The following is a 22,635-nucleotide window of genomic DNA, read 5'->3' as shown; positions in this document are numbered from 1 at the left end:
TATTCCCAATAATCCAACCTCAGAAACACTTCTTTACTTCAAGCTTGGAACATCCACATATCATCCTCTCTTTCCCCCAAAACACAACATCCACCTTCACAAACAGGTATAAGCACCCCTATGTCTATCATATAATAAACCTGCATGCATTAACCAACGCATTCCGATGGACAGCATCTCAACAGTGTATAGGGCAGGACATTATCAGGGATGGGAGGAAAAGGTTAATCTAGGAAGTCATTAAGGCTCTATGGCTGCATCAGGGAACAACAACAGCTCGTTAACATCTCCTCCCGGGTTAATGGTTTCAGTAATTCAAAATATCCTCAAGGACGATGATGCTAGCCTTGCACTTGGGCAGGATAGGTGTGCATTTCGGGGGAAATCCGTGAGTCACGGTTTTAATGGAATTGTTTTCATTCTTGCATAAACGAGGATTTGATCCATTACTGGAGAGGTTAGACAGGGTCAGAGGTTTTATCCTTTTCTTGCGCTATAAAGCTATCATATTCCAAGGCTGTGTGAGATAGAGCGACTGCGGGTTTTTCGTAAAGCTTTTCAATGAGTTGTGACTTCATAACTGGAATATTCAAAGAGAGTTCGAGGATTTTCAATCATTCAAAGTTTCATTTGCTTAAGTTGAAATATGCAGGTTTTAAGTAACAATTCTAATGTAAACCAGCACAAGAGGATATGTTTCATCACAATCCAAATAAAATAAAATAAAATAGACACACTTGTAACATACATGTATCTTAAAGGGATGAGTTACCACAGTCAAAAGTAGATTTTTTTAAAACATAATAACTTTATTTCTTTTTATCAGAATTTGGTATAATTTTCAGCATTCTGCTCAGTGAATTTTACTATATTTTTTTCAGATAAGATTATTTTCAGCCCATAGGACCCTCATGCATGCTACTGAGGTGGAATTTTACTATGTGATGTTTCCTTTTATTCATGTTCTCCGATTTAAGCCTTCAAAATGGATTAAAGTTTATTGTAAAATATCTACAATAATATATAATGATGCTTTTCCTCTTCCGCTGGTATTGCCAACAATAATCAACATAAAAAAAGATATCTGTTCAATGATTTAGATAAAACAGTTCATTTTTATGCCAAAAATATGGTTGATGCAATTAGCACTCAGATACTCCGACAATAAAGAACAATGGTTATTCTACTTATCATCAATACTTAAACTTTTATAGCATCTGGAGAGCACTTAGAAAACCATTTTAATTTGTAGTATCACTTGTAGTCGAGGAAGTAATAATACCCAATGAACGTTGAGAACCTGCACTTTGCTCTTGATTCGTATCATTCATATACTTTGGGTAGTGGGTATGAATGTAACAGGGACAGATTTTTATATAACTCCTTCAGAGTAATTTGTCTGAAAGTGGATTTCTCTTCAAATGTCACACTGACCTGGGGCCTGAAACACAAAGCTTAGCAATGATCATAGAACATTTTTCTACGATTGATTCCATTGGCTACAATGTACAATCAATTGTAAAAATCAAGCGTGCGATCAATCGCTAACCTTTGTGTTACGGGACCCTGGTGGGTGTGTCATAAAGCTGTTCATAAGTTAAGAGCGACTGATAAACCTTTCTTACGTGTTTAATAATCACCAATGAACATTTAATGGTGAAAATCATTCACCACAAGAAAGGATCACCAGTCGTTCTAAAAGTCACTCTTAACTTACGAACAGCTTTATGAAACGGCCCCCTGCACTTTCTTTTTTTGCCTACAACAAGTACTAAGGAATGAAACAATAATCACAAAAACAATACATTAGAAAGAATCTTGAATATAAAAGAGGATCCTGCTTCACAGCAAAATAGAATGAATAAATATATATGAATTTAAATAAATTAAAGGAAAACAATGAAAAATAAGGAGAATGCCTCTGGCCCTCTCCCCTGTATCATTAGTTCAAGGCCTGGACATAAAAAAATTGATAAAATCAGCATAAAACCATCAAAATTAATAGAGCTTTAATGCACTTGTTTAAGGCCCCCGAAAAGTAGGCCTACCCCAAAAGGTCAAGCATGCACAAAGTTCCATACATGTACTTATTTCTATTGCGTGTGTGCACGTGGAGTACTTTATGCGTTTGTATGGTCCCATATACTGTTTATTGTGTCGTGGAGTACTTATCCTTGGCCTCCATCCAATATGTGTTTGAAACAATTTATGATACATATTGTAAAGAGACACTGTAAACATCATTAGAAATGAAATAAAGATTTTTGAAAATCAATTATTCATTTCATGTCCAAACAATAATACTTTTAAAGGTCAAGTCCACCCCAGAAAAATGTTGATTTGAATCAGTACAGAAAAATCATAGAAGTATAACGCTGAAAATTTCATCAAAATCAGACGTAAAATAAGAAAGTTATGGCATTTTAAAGTTTCGCTTATTTTTCACAAAATAGTTATGTGCACATGTCAGTGATATGCAAATGAGAGAATCGATGATGTCCCTCACTCACTATTTCTTTTTGTTTTTTATTGTTTGAATTATACAATATTTCAATTTTTAAAGATTTGGCAGTAATGACTAACTTTACTGAACCCCAAAATGTTAAAAAAACAATGGTAGTTCTACATGTTCCGGGAGGAATTATTTTTTTCAAACGAAAATGAGGAGAAAATCTAAATATTTCATATTTCATACTATGGAATACAAAAGAAGTTGTGCGTGGATGATGTCACCAATTCTCTCATTTTCATACCAACCAGAATGTGCATAACTGTTTTGTGAAATTAAGGGAAACTTTAAAATGTCATAACTTTCCTATTTTACATCCAATTTTGATCAAATTTTCAGTGTTAAGCTTGTTGGATTTTTCTCTTCTTATTTATGTCAACTTTTTGTTGGGGTGGACTTGTCCTTTAAGACACTTACTTCAGTTTCTTTATTTCCTCTTCCTTGTATTCTTGAAGTCTCTGCAAGTCCTCGGCTTTCTGTTTCTGAAACTCTTCCATTTCCTTCTTCATGGATTCTAGTCCCTGAATAATGAAGAAGAAGAGGATTGTTGATGTCAATGATGATTATGATGACAATGTTGATGTCAGTGGTGATAGTGATGGTGACAGTGGTGATGACGGTGATAATGGTAACAATGTTGAGGATGATGTTGTTGATGATGAAGTTGATAGAGATGCTAGTAACATTGATGATGATGATAACAGTGATAATAAAGATGATGATTATGAAGATGGTAATGGTGGTGGTGGTGATGGTGGTGGAGATGATGATAGTGATGATGGTCATATTGATAATAACAATGATTTTGATGATGATGATGTTGATGGTGGTGGTGGTAGTGATGACGATGGGGGTGACAATGAACAGTGCCATATTCATGATTACGATAATGATGATAGGAATATTTGGGGTATCTCATTTAGCACATGAAAGGGTCATCGGTTGTGTTTAAAATCATGCGTAACTTAACATAACAGGATTATCAAACACCATGTGAGATACTTAACATTGCATTGTAAAACTTGTGTATAAATAAACTTACATCACTTGAATTCAGCATTGCAGAATAGATCTCATTACTTTGCAAGGCTTGAAGACTTTGAATAAATGATTTTCTGTAATATTCAGCCCCCCCCCAAAAAAAAGAAAAATGACAAAAAACTTCTGTTTCTGGGAAACAGACCTACCAAAACTTCCATGACCAACCATTATACTGAATGTGAAAATCAGAATGAATACAGTATCATGATACCATAATAAGATGGAGCCCTAGATGCAATGTTTCTAAAAAAAAAAAATCTTATCATATAAACAATGATGAATCATTTCCTTCTCTTCTTAAACCATTCAGACAATATTTGCCAAGAAATAAAAACGTATATAGCATGCCTCTAGGCATTCCAGTCTTCACTAGGACTTAAAAATTTTAAAGACCACTATCAAGTTTTGTTATTCTAATCTTTTTTCTACTGCATGTTAGAAGTGCCAAATTAGTGGGAGCATTGTTACTACTCTCGTCTCTCAATCAGAAGGATGTGGGTCCGAATCCCAGCCATGGCATCTATTCCTTCAGCATGAAAATTTACCCACATTGTACTGCACTCGCATCAGGTAAGGTGAATGGGCACCCGGTAAGATTTATTCCTTGATGCTTTAGTGCCGATATGGCAGCTCAGCTACGGCCGGGGTAATAATGATGATACCACATATCAGAGCGCAGTTGAGTATATGCAATTATTACCTAAATGAGGCATTTTGGAGACATGATATAAACGCGTATTCTGTCTGTCTAACTGATTAACTCAACATAAACTACGTCACAATGGCTCGGTCAGCGATCAGCTGAATGACGAGTGACCATAATATTCGCACACCCCTCCTCTCCGAAAAGAGTAATTTTCCTACTGCACCTACGTACAATAATTAGCGGTCCATAATATCCGTATTCCGAGCTAGCTCATCAATCCCCAGCGCATTTGTGGATGCGTATATTAAGAGATACGCTTCATAAGGATCCGCGCACCGACAATATACGTCATAATAAAGACAACGCTGGATCCGAGCGCTTGTAAGTACGTCATAATGGTAAAGTGCAGAATTTACACTAGAGGCTTGACCAAGGTAAGTCCAACAATTTAGTTATATAATCTATCAATATGTTAATTTAATGTACCAGAAAGAGGTAACAGGTAATAATAATAATATTGACTGGCGTTACTTTCGGGAGATACCAAAAATATTTCCCTCACTAGACCCATATTGCCCTCGTCTGCGACTCGGGGCAATATGAGACTAGTTTGGGAAATATATTTGGTATCCTCCTCAAGGCCAGTCAATATTATATAAATAGTAACAGTGCTATATAAATGGATATATTATTATCATTATTATAAATTAAGAAATCCTGTTAAATCTGCAAGAAAATCTGCTCAGTAATAAGTCACCTTTTCTCTTTCTTCCCTGAGCTTTGCCAGGAGGAGGTTCTCCTTCCGAAATCTCTCAATTTCATTCTCCAGCTGAGTGAGCCGATCCCTCAGGAGCCTGGCCTGGGCGCCGTCTCCTGCAGGCCTCTCAGCCTTTACATGGAGGACCTTCTCTTCCTTCTCCTATAGAAATAAAATTATGGTGATCAAGAGGTTATGCCGGGGGGGGGGGGGGGGGGGTTGCAGTCAAATATATATTCTTGTACACATGCGTGATAATTAAAAACAAGTTTAAAGGGGTGTTTTTCAGTTTTGGACGTGGGCCGCGTGTGCACTCATTAAGGTTATCAAAAATACTTATTTAAAGGCCAGAGCATTGTATGCAAAATCTACATTAGGTGGTTTTGAAAGATTGGTCAATGGTCAATCGTTGGGTCAAGCATATTTAGGGTATGCTTTTTATCAAAGGTTTTTCCCTGGGGTCATATAGTGACAATTTGTTTAAGGGCCAAAATGTGTACATGAAGCCTGCAAAAAACTTGTTTAGGGGGTGATTGTGCACACAGGGAAACACTCGTTTAGTGGGTGTTTGGAAATAATTTGGTCAAGCTTTTACGTTTTACAGGTGATTCACTTTTCATAATTTTCTACAAAAGAACAGTGCTCACACATTTATCCGATTGTTAATATCAATCTAAATCAATTTTGCAGTAAGATCAGGCTCATAAATAAAGAGCTTTAGGATTATGATAACTACTATGAAACCTTAATTTTCACTGGTTGCTATGCTCGGTAAGCATGAGATGCTCCCGAGATTGTAAGAAAAAAGTGCCTACATTGTGTACTGGGATGCAAGAATCAACTGACTGGGGTAATGAATATCAATGAAGCACTTAGAAACAATAGTCTGATCATGTACAAAGCAGAAAGGTTATTACTATACATGTAGAAGTTACCATCATCATAAAGTTTCCACAATTGCAAGTCCTTGAAACCAGCCGCGAGTCTTTTTTTTCTACAATCTATCAAGGGTCACTTGGCAAGACCATAATCTATCTATGCCACTCTTGAACCAGATTATTTCACTCAGCATCATCTATCAACTTAATCACATGGTGGGGTTTCATGGTATATACCAGCACAAAAAATAATTCTGATTGTGTTTGAAATACATGACATTATTCATCATAAATAAAGGAAATGAAACGTGTAGATCTTCATACACTGGGAAAGTCTCAGGTCGCGTAGTTTGCATACATATGCTGAGTCCCGAGATATACAGGGTCAAGTAGGTCATCACTTTGGTTGCGTAATGAGTAGACTTTTTTCACTGAGCATGTGTGCACTTTGGTCGCATCATGAGCGCAAGATAGCTATAGCCTATACAACCATATCGGTAGACCCTACAGTGTTAATGATCCTAGATCCATTTTTCAATATAAATGATGAAATGTAAAGGGTCATTCCAAAGTGATATAAGGGATTACCCAGCATACAGGATTGAGAATGGAGAGAAGAGGGTCATGTCACTTACAATTTGCTGCTTATGTTTATCATCAGGCTGCCTGAGTTTTGGAAAGAGCTTGGCAACAAGGGCCGAAGTCGGAGGGGGAGAAAGATGGACTTGCTCACCAGTTGTTTTCTCACTTTTCTTCCTTCTCATCCCAGCTCTTTCTTCTTCTGAATGAAAAAAAGAAAAAGACTTCATTGCAAAACAACCATTATCAATTACACTATGGCACAAGTGTGACTGGTGGGGGTTTTCAGTGGGCTCGCTGGCACACCCAATCCCATTATAAAACGAAAGGTATATTTTGTTAAATCTGTGTGCTCTAGCTTTCAACATCATCATAACTGATTTGAATTCTCATAAAAAATCATTAATACAATGCTGGTAAAAACAAAATCTAAAAGGAAGAATTATAATTTAATTTATCCATCAAATCTGCAACAGAATGAATCAATTTCCTTTTTTGTTTGCTAATTTGAAGTATTTAGAAATCTTGTAATGTGTCCAAAAGCTGCATCATTCTAAAAATGTCTTAGTTTATTACCAAACTGCCTTCCTGAAAAAACAGAAAGCCAGTGGCTATGTCGGTAATAAAATTAACATATTGCAGTACTTGGGGGAAGCAATTACATGAACACTCTGAATGAGTTTATGGCTTTAACATAAAGTAGATTTTGCATACCATGCTCTGGGCATTGTGACATGCATCTTCTATCCAACTAGTTATAAACATAGTCTGACCTACCTCCAAAGTTGAGCTTTAGCTCAATCCTTACATGGAAATAGCCGTATCTAATTGATAGAAATCTGTTCAAACCCAATCAAACTTTATTACTTCAACATACCTTTTGCTGGAGTTGATTTGAGGTTAGGTGCCAAAGCAACGATGCTGTCCTCATCACTGCTGTCACTTAGCTGTGCTGTAAAGTCACCCCACGTTTCCTCATCCTCAAACTCAGCCTGATCCACAGCCTCCGGGGAGGCAGCACTCTTCCTCGGTGTGCCCTCAAAATCTTCCCTAAAGGAATCCGGAGTGGTGAGCTTTTCCTCAACGTCGCCATTATGGACTTCTCCACTGTCCTCAAAGTGAAGGTTCTTAGCTTTTGCGCTACTAGAAGTTCTTGGTTTCCTTTCATCAGCCAGAAGCATTTCATGTTTTAGATTGATATTGCTATTATTGTTTCTGTTTTCATTCATTCCTGTTCTGTAAATATCAAAATCTTCCTCCTCCTCCTCACCATCATCATCATCACCACTACTATCCAACCTTCCTATATGAATGACTTCCTGTCCCTTTCCTGAGCCAGCCTCATCCTCATCTTCCTCTGTATCCACTTCATTTTCCACCAAGAAATTCTTTTCTGAAGATCTTTTGGACACCTTCCTCATCAGAGCTCTCCCTACCACAACGTCATCGGAATCGTTAACCATCTCCTCATCCGAATCTTCCCCCGAGGAGTAGAAGTCATCTTGTATCTCAGCTGCCTCTCCGCCATTCAAGATCAGCTGTCCACCAGCAACCTTTTCCTTACACACCGCTGATGGTCTATTGTCGGACACCTTTCCATCAATTGACTCATTGTAATGTTCCCCAGAAAACCCAATCTCTCCATCATTCGACCTTTGTATGTTTTTCATAGGGTCTCTATTCGTAAGGGTCGAGTCATGTGACTGATCAGGTGGTGCATCATGTGACTCGTGATTATTTTCCTCTGTAGCATCCACAGACTGGAGTGTAGCAAGAGGAGTTTTCTTGAGCAGTGGGGACAGACCAAGAAGCTCCTGAAATAAGGGGGGGGGATTCAAAACAAAGTTGACAAAAAAATCATACATTTTTATTTCTCGTACAGGAAATTGAATTGAAGAGGGAAATAGCACAAAAGTATAAAGATGAAAATGGGAAAACATTAGAAGATAAAATGTTAATAGAATTGCCACATGGATAATAAAGCCAGATAGCGAGAGAAATAGAAAGGCAGAGACAAATAAACAGACAGAAAGAGACAAAGAAATAGAGAGAGAGAGAATATAATTGAATGAAAAATAATATCGGGGGGAGGCAGGATAAAAGACAAGCAGAGACAGACAGACATACACAAACATACACACACACCTCATCTTCAAGAATGAGAACAAATACGAAAGATAGAAAAAGCACAATTTTAAAACCAACCTGTTTTCTTCTCTGAGCTCTCTGCAGAACATTGATAACCAAGGAAGCCTCACTACAGAATGAAACATTATCATCAGCAGCCTCTTCTAACATCTCAAACTCGTCCAGATCTTCTTGCTCTATCTGTTTTGAAAAAAGGGTAAGAAATGGACAAACTAACAAAAAACTCAACCCTTACATATTTCTTAACTGATGGGGGGGGGTAATAAATATTGCCATGGCCCCATATCATCAAATATCATAACACTATGTGCCAATTAATTCAAGCTCGAAAATGGAGAAATCCTGCTCCGTAGTTTCATTTCACAATTTGTACAATGATTTATGCAAATTATTACCAGTTGCTGCCTGATGTCTTTGCTGAAAAATTACCCGTGGGCACAGTAAAAATTGTTATGATATTGGCCTAGTTTTATTACGATAGCTGTTCTACAGTACAGTATGTTAGAGATCTAATAATCTATAGCACTAGACTGTGCACTGAATTAAAGTAAGATTATGTTTGAATGTTTGCATGGTGGTATGAACAATTTCGAAAGTGGTATATGGTACACCATGTGTAAAGTCCTGGGGAAACATTTCATGAATATTTTCATCTGACAAGTTGTCAAGTCTGACAACTTTCCTTGGGAATGATTGGCTGTGAGTCACTATTAACATGGTAACTGTCGGATAAAACGTCTGACGAGTCCTTTCAAGAAATGCTGCCCTGGAAGGACTGAGATGACAGTGGATAGAAATAGATGTGAAATGGAAAGGCCAGAAAGCAGAGGTTGGGAAGTAAGAGAATTCTTTCCAGAATGAGTGTACATGCAGTCCTTAAAAGGACTGTAAACGAGAGGGAGTGGAAAGCTGAGTAGTAGCAGGCAGGGTGAGAGGCTTGACTGTAGGACTAGGAGGTTGGTTGGGTTTAGAGGTGAGAAAGGCTTGAGTAGAAGAGAAAAGGCTGGCTTGAGTAGAGTTGTAGAGCAGGAGGAGGACATAAATCTCAACGTTTGGGGCAGGTTGAGTGTCTGGAGAAGACTCGACGTTTTCAGGAAGACGGACAGTCAACCTGCCCGAAACGTTGACATTTCTGTCCTGCTCCTGCTCTATAACTCCACTCGCCAACTCATGCCAGCCTTCTCTCATCTTCTCAATCTTCTCTAAACCTGCCTACTATTCAGCTTTCCACTCCCTCTGGTTTACAGTCCTATTATTTCACAGGGTTCCCAGCTTTTCAAAAAAAACAAAATTCCCTGATGAAGTTAAAAAATTCCCTAAAACTATTTAAACCCATTCCCAGTTTCACATATTTTCTAATTTGTTACAGTGAATTACTTTTATTTTCAGTATAAAAAAAAATAATGTAAAACTAATTAGTACCACAATAACCAATCACTCAATGGATGATGTTTTGATATGAAACAAAATATAACAGAGTCTGACTGATTACCATGCTTTCAACTTTTGGGCCAATCAAAATTCCCTGATTTTTCCCTCATTTGAGGCATTTCCCCTGATTTGAGGTATTCTTTATCAAATTCCCTGATTTTTCCCTCACTGGATAAAAAGTAAGATAATTTTACCTGATTTCCCTGATGGGCTGCGAACCCTGATAATGAAAAGAATACTTGTACTTCCCAACCTCCACTTTCACGCCTTTCCATTACTATCTTTATCCACTTTCATCTCAGTCTTTCCTGGTGGGCGTCTCATGAAAGGACTTGGCGGACATTTTATCCAACAGTTACCATAGAGTGCTTCTCAGCCAATCAGAATCAAGGAAAGATGTCAGATGTGACAACTTGTTGGACAGAAATGTTGATGAAATGCTCCCCAGGACTTTACTTTACACATGGTGTAACTGTAAACCACTTTCGCGTATTAAAGGAAATATGTACATTGTGTAGATGTACAGTTATTATTTGGTTCATGGGCATAGTCTCGTTTGTGGCCCCTGGAACTTCTAAATATCCATATGTAAAAATTAAAAGCAGACTTACACAAACACAGACACACACACCCACACCTCTCTCTCATACACACTCACCCACCCATACACACACACACACACCTCCCCTGATCCCTCACAATTTCCTGTCCACTTTGTAACACTATTTTCTTTTCTTTCCTTGAGATATAACTGAAAGAAATGCACTCAAGAAAATATGAGAATTTTCAATCATTTCTTTGAGCTTTAATATAAGAATTAGGATATACTTAAATAATATTGACTGGCCTTGAGGGGAACATCAAATATATTGCCAGCAAAAGAATCATATTGGCCCGAGTCTTTAGACGAGGGCAATATGGTTCATTTAAGGGCAATATATTTGATGTTCCCCGAAAGAAGAGCTAGTCAATATTTTTATTATCATCCATATCAGATATCTAGAGCAAAAATCATGATAATGGGGATATTTCTTTTAAAAATAGAGTTTTATTGCATGTCATGTTAATGGGGATATTTCTTATCAGGGTCTAGGCTCTGCACTTTACCATTATGACGTACTCGCAAGTGCTCGGATCTAGCGTCGTCTTTATTACGACGTACATTGACACAACCGCCATCTATTCCCTTCAGTCTTGATTTTATAGTCGTTTTCAGGGGTAGCTTTTTGTACATAAAACTTCCAGCAAAACATAATGTAGTTGATAAAGAGAAAACGATGACTAGAGCAAGAAAAGATTGTTTAGGTGTTGGTTGGGACCTTCTACACATTAATGACTTATAATGTTTTGTGTAACAGTGTCAGACTCTTACAAGGTAAGACAATACCGGGATTATAGGCTCGGGGCACATGGGACAGAAGTATAGGATATCGATTCAGAAAATATACAAATTTTAAGACAAAGCTACCCGGGATAAAATGTGCCAGCTTTTCGTAGAACTATGATTTATTACAATATCAATCATAAACATTTTATTAAAAAAACTGACATGCATTTTTGTACAAAACCAATTATCAAATCAGCTTGCTGTTCAAATGGTTAATATACCATTATCAATCTCAAATAAAGTCCTGCCTTTATACTCAAGTAAAGTGTACTTCATCCTCTTTGTTTATTTATTGTGATTTGACTCCTGACTATGACAGATTGGTCAACAACTAACTAGTCATCATATCTCTCTCCTATTCAAAATGATTAGAAACCAGCAAACATTAAACTTTTTCAGGGATCGTACTGCTCGTTCTACTGACTTATCTCTGCTTGTGTTTCCTTGTCCCATGTAGAGGACAAGTCCACCCAACAAAAAGTTGATTTGAATAAAAAGAGAAAAATCCAACAAGCGTAACACTGAAAATTTCATCAAAATCAGACGTAAAATGAGAAATTTATGACATTATAAAGTTTTGCTTTATTTCACAAAACAGTTATATGCACATCCTTGTCACTATGCTAATGAGGAGACTGATGACATCATCAACTCACTATTTCTTTTGTATTTTATTATATGAAATATTCTCCTAATTTTCTCCTAATTGTCAAGTGAAACAAAGATTAATTCCTCCCTTAACATGTGGAATTAGCTTTGTTTAATCCTATATGGTTCAGTCAAGTTAGTCCTTATTTAATTGTCAAATCTGTATAAAAAAAGAAATGTTGTATAATTCAAACAATAAAAAATGTCATAACTTTATTTTACATCCGATTTTGATGAAATTTTCAGCATTATGCTGATTTGATTTTTCTCTATTTATTCAATTCAACATTTCTTGGGGTGGACTTGACCTTTAATATTGAACTTGAAGATAAATACCAGTTGTGGACCTTGTGGTAACCATCTCAAAATGAGTTCAAACATGTAATGAATAAAAAATATGTGCCAAGTGGCTCTGGAAGAAAATACGTAATTGCTGAGAAATGAGCATGGAATTCTATCAAATAACTAGCAATAACAATACACTGTCCCACATATGCCTTTCTGTGTTAGTGGTCATCAGAATTATCAGCTAAGATTTCATGATTTCAGTTTCACACAAATAAGTTTACCAGACCTAGATATATAATAATATACACCTAGTGACAAATTAACCTTGATTTTAAAGACTTCCTCTTGAAATTGTTTTGATGCAACTATTATCTTTTACCTTTATAATTTGTCCATTCTCAAATATGACATGAGCTATCTACACTGTATAGAAACAAGAAAACTGTCAACCCACAAGAAGAAAAGAACTTGACCTCTCACAATGTTGATAATTTGAATTTGTAGCACATGCACAGTTAAAAATTGTAAATATACTTTAGCAATATTATTGTTTTTATTTAGCAATAATATTTAGCAATATTTAGCAATAATATTGTTGTTAGAATACAATTGCTAAATATTATTGTTGTTATAAATACAATTGCAATAATATTGATGTTATAATACAAATGCTAAATATTGTTGCTAAATAATATTTAGCAATAATATTGTTATTATACAATTCATTAAAAGTTGTGAAATTGAATATGTACATGCTAAAAAAGAATGTTGCATATTCATGTATACTCATATCAATAGAACAAATTTAGGATGTAAACAAATAACAATCTACAAATGAATCTACATTAAGTCATTCAGACCAAGTCATTACCGCTACTCCATATTTGTACAAAATTATGAACATACGATAAGCTCAGATCTGTGGTCACCTTTTCAATTTATTAGGGACTTTTTGAATAATTGTGAGTTCATATGAGTAGAATGCTGTGGTCTGGTGGGACTGGTCTTCCCAACTTTGTAACAAAGGGGCATGGGTTCAAATCCCAAACCTAGACCTGTGTAATTTCCTTCAGCCAGATATGACTCATTATCCTGCACTCAACCAAAGCGAGGTGAAAGGGTACACGGCAGAATTAATTCCTTGAATGCAGAGCTGGACATGGCAGCTCAAGCTAAAGCCGGGGTAATAATAATGATGTCCTTTATTTCCAAATAGAGGGCGCAATATAGATGCCTAATATTATTATTACATTTATATCACACAAAGTCAATGAAGAGAAGCACCATCAGGTAAAAAAAAGAAGATTTTTATGATTTCCTGGGGCTGCTTATCCCGCCTAAATCTGCTACATTGGATGAACTTTAACACTGCAATGAATGGGGATATTCTGGGGCTCTTTTCTTAATTTCCAGTGCTTTCTTTAGCACTTCAGGGCCCGGGGGGGGGGGCCACTTCCATTCACGAGTGGACACCATACCTGAAATGAACCCCTAAACAAGTACAGGAATGTTTTATTGTTACGGGTCCTTTGGTCGTCGGCTTGACCTTATTGGGTATGTACGACCCCACCTTCTACACCTCGCGCAAATCGGACTCTAAACACGAAGTGTTGGGGCAAAAAGGACATCCTTTATAATACATTTTAATTTTGTTTTATCATCCCCGCAAAGTCAACCCTAAACACGTAATTTTCCTAGTGAAATAGATTCCCTTTTTACATTATTTTAGTGTTTTTGACACCCTTACCACGTTACGTACGTAACGTGCCCTATCGTGAAAAAGACATCCTTTTTACGTGTTTTTTTGGTCGCGCATGGTATCCACTCGTCAATGTATTCAATTCAGGGGCAAAATTGAACCAAACTGCCACGTCATTTTTTCCCCCTGAGCACCATGATACATAGAGCATGCGCAAGCACACACTGCCAGTCGACTATTATGGCAAAATAGGAAAATCCATGTCATTTGTCACAAACAGGTGATCTGTCAAGTTCAAAGATACAAGCTTGGGCAAGCTCAGTATCTCACATTGCTTCATTCCACTGACTTTTATACCATGATCACAAAGCAGGCCACATGATGTTCTTCATAATGTGGAAGTTTAGGCAGACGTCACTATGACCCGCAGGTATCTCCTCCCGATATAACTGATTGGGGGGAATGCAGGTGGACCACTACATTGGGGTTTCCCCCTACTCTTATACGAATAGTGCAGTGGGTTCTTAACGTGCAGAGGTAGTGACTCTCCTCTACAAGGGGCCTCCATTTAAAGTCCTATCCGAGGGATGGAGTGTTTTCCATTGTAACATAATCATTCATATGATAATAAAATACTCTTTTCATTGACCCTTAATGACCTTTGACCTTAATCATGTGACCTAAAACTTGCACAGGATTTTCAGCGATACCTTATGGCTCTCATGTTCAAGTTTCATCAACTATAACCATAAAATTTCAAAGTTATGATGGCAATTCAACAAATACCCCCAACATGGCCAAAGTTCATTGACTTTATTCATGTGACCCACAGCTAAGGGAGGATGTTCAGTGATACCCAAGCCCCTTATGTCCAAGTTTCATGAACTAGATCCATAAAGTTTCAAAATTATGACATTTAAAAAACTTAACCTTGGTTAAGTCTTTTTTTTTAAATGTCGATTCCCCAAACAAAGTCTACATTCATTGACCCTATTACCTTTGACCTTGGTCATGTGCCCCGAAATCAGCAGGATGTTCAGTAATACTTGATTACCCTTATGTCTAAGTTTCATGAACTAAGTCCAGATAATTTTCGAAGTTATGATGACATTTCAAAAACTGAACCTTGGTTAAGATAATGTTGATGATACCATCGTCGGAAAAGCGGCACTTATAGTCTTGCTTAGCTATGCAGGCGAGACCAAACAAAAATCAAGATACACACCTTGAGGAACTAAAAAATCATTTTTATTAACTTATCATTAACCTATTAACTTACTTATATGGGAATTACACTGTTAATAACCTTGTTTACTTTCATTTCCTTTTCAAAATGGGCCCAAAATAACTCTTGACCATCTTCATCTTCTGTAACCATCAAGTAAGGTTTGTTCCTACTAAGCAAGAGTCTTACAAGATATGGTAAATTTGATTCTTGAATATCTTCTAAAAATATCAAGATGATCTTGTCTAACTTGGTGTCATTCACATGCTCAACAGCCATTCTTAGCTTGGTCATGAACCAAGCATCATCCTCTGACTTGTTACTTATCAACAAAACTGTCTTGAAGCTATTATCAAGATTATGGTATACAGCATTGATATAGTACATCCCTAAATGAAGATCTTCATCTCCGAAGGCTATGTTCTGCAGATGAGGCATCCTTTCTTCAAGTGCCGGCTTTAGGTTTTCATTTACCCACTCTGTATCACCATCATGGAACATGATGTTAAGCTGGTATTGATAGTCACTTGGATCAGCATCCTCTGTGATTTCATCATAGCCAAGGATGGCTAGTTTTAGAAGGAACATCTTGTGATTGAACCACCAGCGCTTATGGTATACCAGAAGAGAGAGGAACATCACTATGATGATTGCAATACTAACACCAGTAACTAGCATGATGTTGATTCCACAGTATTCTTCTGGATGAAATGACCAAATAGGTTTGTTTTGAAGTTCAATGAATGAATTATTAGAACATAGAGTCTCATTCTGGGGTCTGAAGGAAACATTTGTAGCAGTACGTGTCCAGTGTACAAACCAAGCTAGTTCACAATTACAGATCAGTATGTTTTTTGCTATATTCAGTCTTATCAACCGAGGTGGGAATACTGTACCAGGTGCTATTGTAGTTATCTTGTTTTCTTGTAGGTACAACTGCTTAAGATTAGTTGTGCCTTTGAACAAATTTTTCCCTATTGAATTTAGTCTGTTGTATTGCAGAAGTAAACTTGACAAATTTCGCAAATTTTGGAATGCATTTTCAGATATGTACACAATGTTGTTACTATTCAGTAGAAGCTCTTCAAGTCCTCCCAAATTCTTAAAAACCTGTGACGTAATCCTTTGCAGGTCACAGCGAACCAAATCAAGTGTTTTCATTTGTTGTAGAGGAGAAAACATGAAAGACACATCGGGCAAATCTTGGAGGTGATTTCCTCTCAATTTAAGAGTGTGGAGTGATGCCAGCCCATGAAATAATGACTCCTTCGTTTCTTCATTCACTAAAGCATGAGCAGAAGAAATACGAGAGAAATAAAAGATTAATGTTTTCAGTGATGAGGTGTGAGTAAATTGGTGTATAGAGGAAATATTCATCTTATAGGAAGTGTAGGAGCAATCAAAGAAAGTAAGTTTCCTCAAGTCAGCAATAGTACCATTCAGAACACATCTACCTGTGTCATTCATTATAAGAGTTTCAAGAGCTGTCATTCCGCTGAAGGTATCCTGAGCAATTTTCTGTAGTTCTCGATTCCTTCCTAATCTCAGAATCCTCAAACGAGATAGACCAGTAAACATGGATCTTTCAATGGACTCAAGGTTATTAGCAGATAAGTCCAGTATCTGCAAGTTTGTCGTGTTCCACAAACCATAATCCATATAATTGATGTTGTTTCCGGAAACATTCAGAATTTTCAGTGATTTGCAACCAGTAAACCATGCAGGGTCAAATTTATACAATCTGTTTTGTGCCAAGTTGATGTGCTCCAGATTTCTGAGACATGCAAAAGCACCATACAAATGACCATTGATTTTGTTTTGAGATAGATTCAATTCATTCTGCATGGTCATGTTACAAAAAGATTTGTTTGAAATATTATATATTCTGTTCACACTTAAATCAAGAACTTGCAGGTATTCAAATGCCAAGAAGGCATAGTCAGGGACTTGTTCTATTTTATTTATGCTTAACTGTAGTTTTTTTATTTTAGGAAGTTGGTCTCTGAGGATACGAGTGGAATCATTCAGTGGAACAAGAAACTTGATTTGTGATCCTTCCAGTGTCATCTCTATCATACTCTTAATTCCTAAAAAGGAAGAAACCTCAAATTTGCTGAGGTTTACATGTCTCCCATCAAATGTCCCAACTGAAGAAAATTTAGTGAAAACTCTCTTTGGAAGACTTGTCAATTCATTGTATCCCAGTCTGAATTCATGAATAGAGCAGTTACTGAAAGATGCAAAGTCTTTTTCGTCAACCGATGTCAAATTATTGTGTGAAAAATCAATCAAAATTAGGTTTCTCAACTCTGAAATTCCAGTGGTTCCTTTAGGTGTCTTGTTGAGACAAAGTCCATTAAGATGTGGAATTCTCCTGATATTGTTATGAGCCAGAATCAAAGTTGAAATATTTGGATTATTAATGAACAAAGATGGGGGCACTTCACTTATGACGTTGTTATCAAGAACGACCGTCTCAAGTCTGTGGAGATTTCCAAAAGTGTTGCCCTCGATGGTATTGATAGAATTGTGAGCAATATTCAGAACCCGAAGCAGATGGTACTTTTCAAATGATTCATTGCGGAGTACTGTTATCTTGTTATATGATAGGTCCAATGTCTCCAATGTGTTTGGTAGAGATTGGTTAATGGACGTGAGGTGCAGATGGGTGCATATTACTCCTGTGGCTCCTTTGCATTTGGTATTACTGAATCCATAAAGATGTGGAATTTTCCAGAGTTTGTTGTGAGACAGAATCAAAGTTGAAATATTTGGATTGTTACTAAACAAATTTTTGGCTATTTCACTAATGGCATTGGATTTCAATATAAGTTTCTCTAGTCTGCAGAGATTTCCAAAGGAGCTGCTCTCGATGGCATGGATGACATTGTGAGAGATGTTCAGAATCCGAATCAGGTTGTACTTATCAAATGATTTATTGTGGAGTACTGTTATGTTGTTATACGACAGGTCAAATACTTCCAATGTTTTCGGGAGAGAATGTGGTACAGATGTGAGGTTCAGATGAGAGCATATAGCTGTCGTCTTTGTAACAAAAGCACATCTTTTGTCTCCTAAATCATTCTCTCCAAGTCCTATATTCCACACAGCAAGGCAAATGACCAAACACAACCTGCAACCTGCCATTTTGAACATCATCAAAATCTTAAAAATGATCAGCATAATAATATACTCAGTTCATGTGATACTTCCAAAAATGTTGCCATCTGTTACAGGAAATATATCATAAATGACGATGCAACAAGAGTTGTATTTGATAATATAGCATGAGTCAATGAAACACAATTCACTTTTATCATATATTTTGTCAGGTGACTGAGTTAGATTGAATTTCAAGTGACCCTCATCCACAGCTAAATACTCATTTCCTTTTCACACAATAATAAAAAAACACCAAGTACTTGATCATAAAAGGAAGTTAAACAACTTTCAAGTTATTTATCCTTTTCTCTTGAGGTTGCAACATGGAAACTTGCCATTTCATCACAAATAGACCTTAGCATGCAGAGGTGTGTATGTATGTATGTGTGTGTGTGGGTGTGCATGAGTGAGTGCATGAGTCTGCACTTTTATGTACCCACACTGGCAACCAAAGATTTACACACAATCTCCACATCTAACACAAAGACACAAATAAAAGTTAACCTCACACATTGATTGATTGATTTTATTTCTCATGATAAAAACTACAAAATATATACATTCAAAAAATAAAACATTAATAACTGTAACTAAACAGGTACATGTATATGAATTTGAGATTACAAAACTTATAAGAGAAATATGGGAAAAACAAAAAAGCTACAAGGAGCTTGAAGGGGGTTATTCCCAGTTGAAGAATTCGACTGCAGAAATATGTATACATAACTTGATAAAATAATATACAAATAAAGGATAAATAAACTTAACTGTAACTTGCCCAGGAGAACTCCTAAACACCCCCCCCCCCTTACATGAACAATATTGATCTTCCAACTAATATGTAGCTAAAATTTGATTTTTTAATTTCCTTTTGAATGCCGAAAAAAATGAGTATTGCCTATCTAATACACATCCTTACTTGTAGCTTGCGATCCATTGCAGATGAACCCTTATCATCTGTTGAAAAGGTTAGAGTTAGATAGAAAAACAGGTCTCTGATTCTGAATCAAACAAGGTGTCGTCTGATGTAGAGAGTATAGTTAGAAATTTCATAATAACCTTGGTTGACCACATTCCTTCCGACACCAAAGCCATCCATTGGTTATGAACTGGAACATATGTCTGAAAAAATTGCCTTCATGAACATTAGTGAACGTGTGAATCTGTGAATTTCCATCATGAAAATTTGTGTGTGGGTGTGAGAGAGAGAGAGAGAGAGAGACAGACAGACAGACAGAGAGAGACAGAGAGAAGGTATGAGTTATTCATGAAAAATTACTGGAAAAGAGAGAAGTGGCAAAAATGCAATGACTTTGGGTCCCATGAGCCTAATTACAAGAGGGCTAAAGATATCCGTTAGACCCAACCCATTCAATTTTTTTTTCAATTTTATATTGCTGATTGACAAAAGTGTATGAATGTAATTGAAAATCTAACACTGATTCAAGAAATGGTAAAGTACTGAACTTCCTTCGCCCAAATTGGGAAGATATAAAATGACTTTCAAACTATTTTTTGGCTGGCGCAAGAATTAGGCTATTTTACTGTTTCAGTTGATAAATTTGATCCCATCATAGTTTTCTTCACAAATTGCGATTTATTTTCAAAAGGAGCTGGCTACGGTACCCTTCTCTGGTCAGATATGGAATGTTAGACATACATCCTATCCAAAGGTAGTAAACATTCGACCCTCTAATTTCACGTTTATTTTTTATGAATTTTTTAAAAGTGCCGTTTTAACACACAAGTCTATGGGGATTGTTTTACGCGTGTGACGCCTTTGGCATTAGAATACATGGCTTATGTCAGGCTTTGTGTAAACCAAATCTGCCTTAAATTAGCCTGAAGTTCAAGAAAGCTTTTGATTTCCAGTACCATAAAAAACTTACTACTTGATTTTTTTCATGAAGATAGAATATACCCACCATTCTGCTTTAAAGAAGTCATCCAGATCCTTGACTTATTTGATTTGAAGAAATGCTTGAAAATTTATAAGGTTAAATAATCAGCCAGAGACTCAAGAACTGACTAACCATTCATGAACAACATGTACCTGGTTGGTATTTCATAAAGCTGTTCATAAGATACAAATGACTTACGCACATCTGGTGATCCTTTCTTGCGCTATGTGATGATAACCCTTTGTAATTGATTTATGAGTTTGACCTAAGAACATGTTCCAGTCGTGTGTTACGATGTGCACATCTTTACAAACGGCTTTATGAAACACCAACCAGTAGTCAAGTTCATGTAGACACGATTTGATGAGTTTTTAATTCTAGAAATATATCATACACATGACCCAAAATTACCTCCTTAACCTTTGATCTACTGAAGACCTTGTGCCTTAAAATATAAAACTGAATATCACTTCTACAGTGGTGCTCAAAAGTTAGTGTATCCCACCACAAAATTATTGTGCCAATTGGGCCAATAATACAAGAAAGGAAATAATTACAGTTTATATGTTTCAAAAGTTGACTGCCTCTTTAAATCCTGAATGAGCGGCATTTACATAATGTTGCGTGCATCATCAGATTATCCCAACTGAAAGTGCCACTGAACATTATTAATAACATATTACACAAGTGGAATGCCTCTGGCCGTCTCACCTGCATCACGCGGTTCAATATAGCAGCAGTGCTGACTTTGAATACTACTCTAACTCGCACAAGATGTTCAGTGATACATGGTTACTCTTATGTCCACTTTTTATGAACTAGACCAACAAACTTACAGAGATATGATGGTTATTTAACAAAAAAACCCAACATTGCCAAAGTTCATTGACCTTACATGACCTTTGACCTTGATCATGTGACCTGAAACTCGAACAGGATGTTCAGTGATACTTGATTACTCTAATGTCCAAGTTTAATGAACTAGACCAATAAACTTTCAAAGTTATGATGGTAATTCAACAGATACTCCGATTCGGCCAAAGTTCATTGACCCTAAATGACCTTTGACCTTAATCATGAGACCTGAAACTTGCACAAAATTTTCAGTGATGCTTGATTACTATTATGTCCAAGTTTCATGAATCAGATCCATAAACTTTCAAAGTTATGATGGTAATTCAACAGATACACCCAATTCGGCCAAAGTTCATTGACCTTTGACCTTGGTCATGTGACCTGAAATGTGCACAGGATGTTCAGTGATACTTGATTACTCTAATGTCCAAGTTTAATGAACTAGACCAATAAACTTTCAAAGTTATGATGGTAATTCAACAGATACTCCGATTCGGCCAAAGTTCATTGACCCTAAATGACCTTTGACCTTAATCATGAGACCTGAAACTTGCACAAAATTTTCAGTGATGCTTGATTACTATTATGTCCAAGTTTCATGAATCAGATCCATAAACTTTCAAAGTTATGATGGTAATTCAACAGATACACCCAATTCGGCCAAAGTTCATTGACCTTTGACCTTGGTCATGTGACCTGAAATGCGCACAGGATGTTCAGTGATACTTGATTACTCTAATGTCCAAGTTTAATGAACTAGACCAATAAACTTTCAAAGTTATGATGGTAATTCAACAGATACTCCGATTCGGCCAAAGTTCATTGACCCTAAATGACCTTTGACCTTAATCATGAGACCTGAAACTTGCACAAAATTTTCAGTGATGCTTGATTACTATTATGTCTAAGTTTCATGAATCAGATCCATAAACTTTCAAAGTTATGATGGGAATTCAACAGATATCCCCAATTCGGCCAATGTTCATTGACCCTAAATGACCTTTGACCTTGGTCATGTGACATGAAACTCATGCAGGATGTTCAGTGATACTTGATTAACCTTATGTCCAAGTTTCATGAACTAGGTTCATATATTTTCTAAGTTATGATGACATTTCAAAAACTTAACCTCAGGTTAAGATTTCGATGTTGATTCCTCCAACATGGTCTAAGTTCATTGACCCTAAATGACCTTTGACCTTGGTCATGTGACATGAAACTCTAATAGGATGTTCAGTAATACTTGATTAACCTTATGGCCAAGTTTTATTAACTAGGTCCATATACTTTCTAAGTTATGACGTCATTTCAAAAACTTAACCTCAGGTTAAGATTTGATGTTGACCCCGCCGCCGCCGTCGGAAAAGCGGCGCCTATAGTCTCACTTTGCTTCGCAGGTGAGACAAAAACCGAGTTGGAATCATTTGGAATCAATCGATTATGTCCTGTCTCCCTGAATAGAAACAAATTTCAAAATTTTT

The 22,635-nt window shown here is 36.6% G+C and overlaps 2 protein-coding genes across 3 annotated transcripts in view; both read right to left on the bottom strand.

Moving 5' to 3' along the window:
• The window catches only part of LOC121408528 (centromere protein J-like), a 60,750-nt gene that overhangs the window by 15,176 nt on the left and 22,939 nt on the right, over positions 1–22,635 (bottom strand). Inside the window, exons 9-13 of one of the 2 annotated variants that reach the window (XM_041600015.1) lie at positions 8,616–8,738; positions 7,288–8,224; positions 6,467–6,612; positions 4,954–5,115; positions 2,927–3,030 (exon numbers count right to left, since the gene is read on the bottom strand). In XM_041600015.1, the coding sequence (XP_041455949.1) occupies positions 2,927–3,030; positions 4,954–5,115; positions 6,467–6,612; positions 7,288–8,224; positions 8,616–8,738 (1,472 nt within the window). The remainder of the gene's footprint in view (positions 1–2,926; positions 3,031–4,953; positions 5,116–6,466; positions 6,613–7,287; positions 8,225–8,615; positions 8,739–22,635) is intronic. The other variant, XM_041600016.1, reaches the window with a different exon arrangement.
• LOC121408530 (slit homolog 2 protein-like) lies at positions 15,210–18,543 on the bottom strand. Its single transcript, XM_041600017.1, has one exon. It carries the CDS (start codon positions 18,417–18,419, stop codon positions 15,291–15,293), a length of 3,129 nt encoding a protein of 1,042 aa, XP_041455951.1. The 5' UTR covers positions 18,420–18,543; the 3' UTR covers positions 15,210–15,290.

The sequence above is a fragment of the Lytechinus variegatus genome, chromosome 2, assembly GCF_018143015.1.
Source record: "Lytechinus variegatus isolate NC3 chromosome 2, Lvar_3.0, whole genome shotgun sequence".
NCBI classification, from domain to species: domain Eukaryota; kingdom Metazoa; phylum Echinodermata; class Echinoidea; order Temnopleuroida; family Toxopneustidae; genus Lytechinus; species Lytechinus variegatus.
This window is presented reverse-complemented; position numbering and strand designations above follow the sequence as displayed.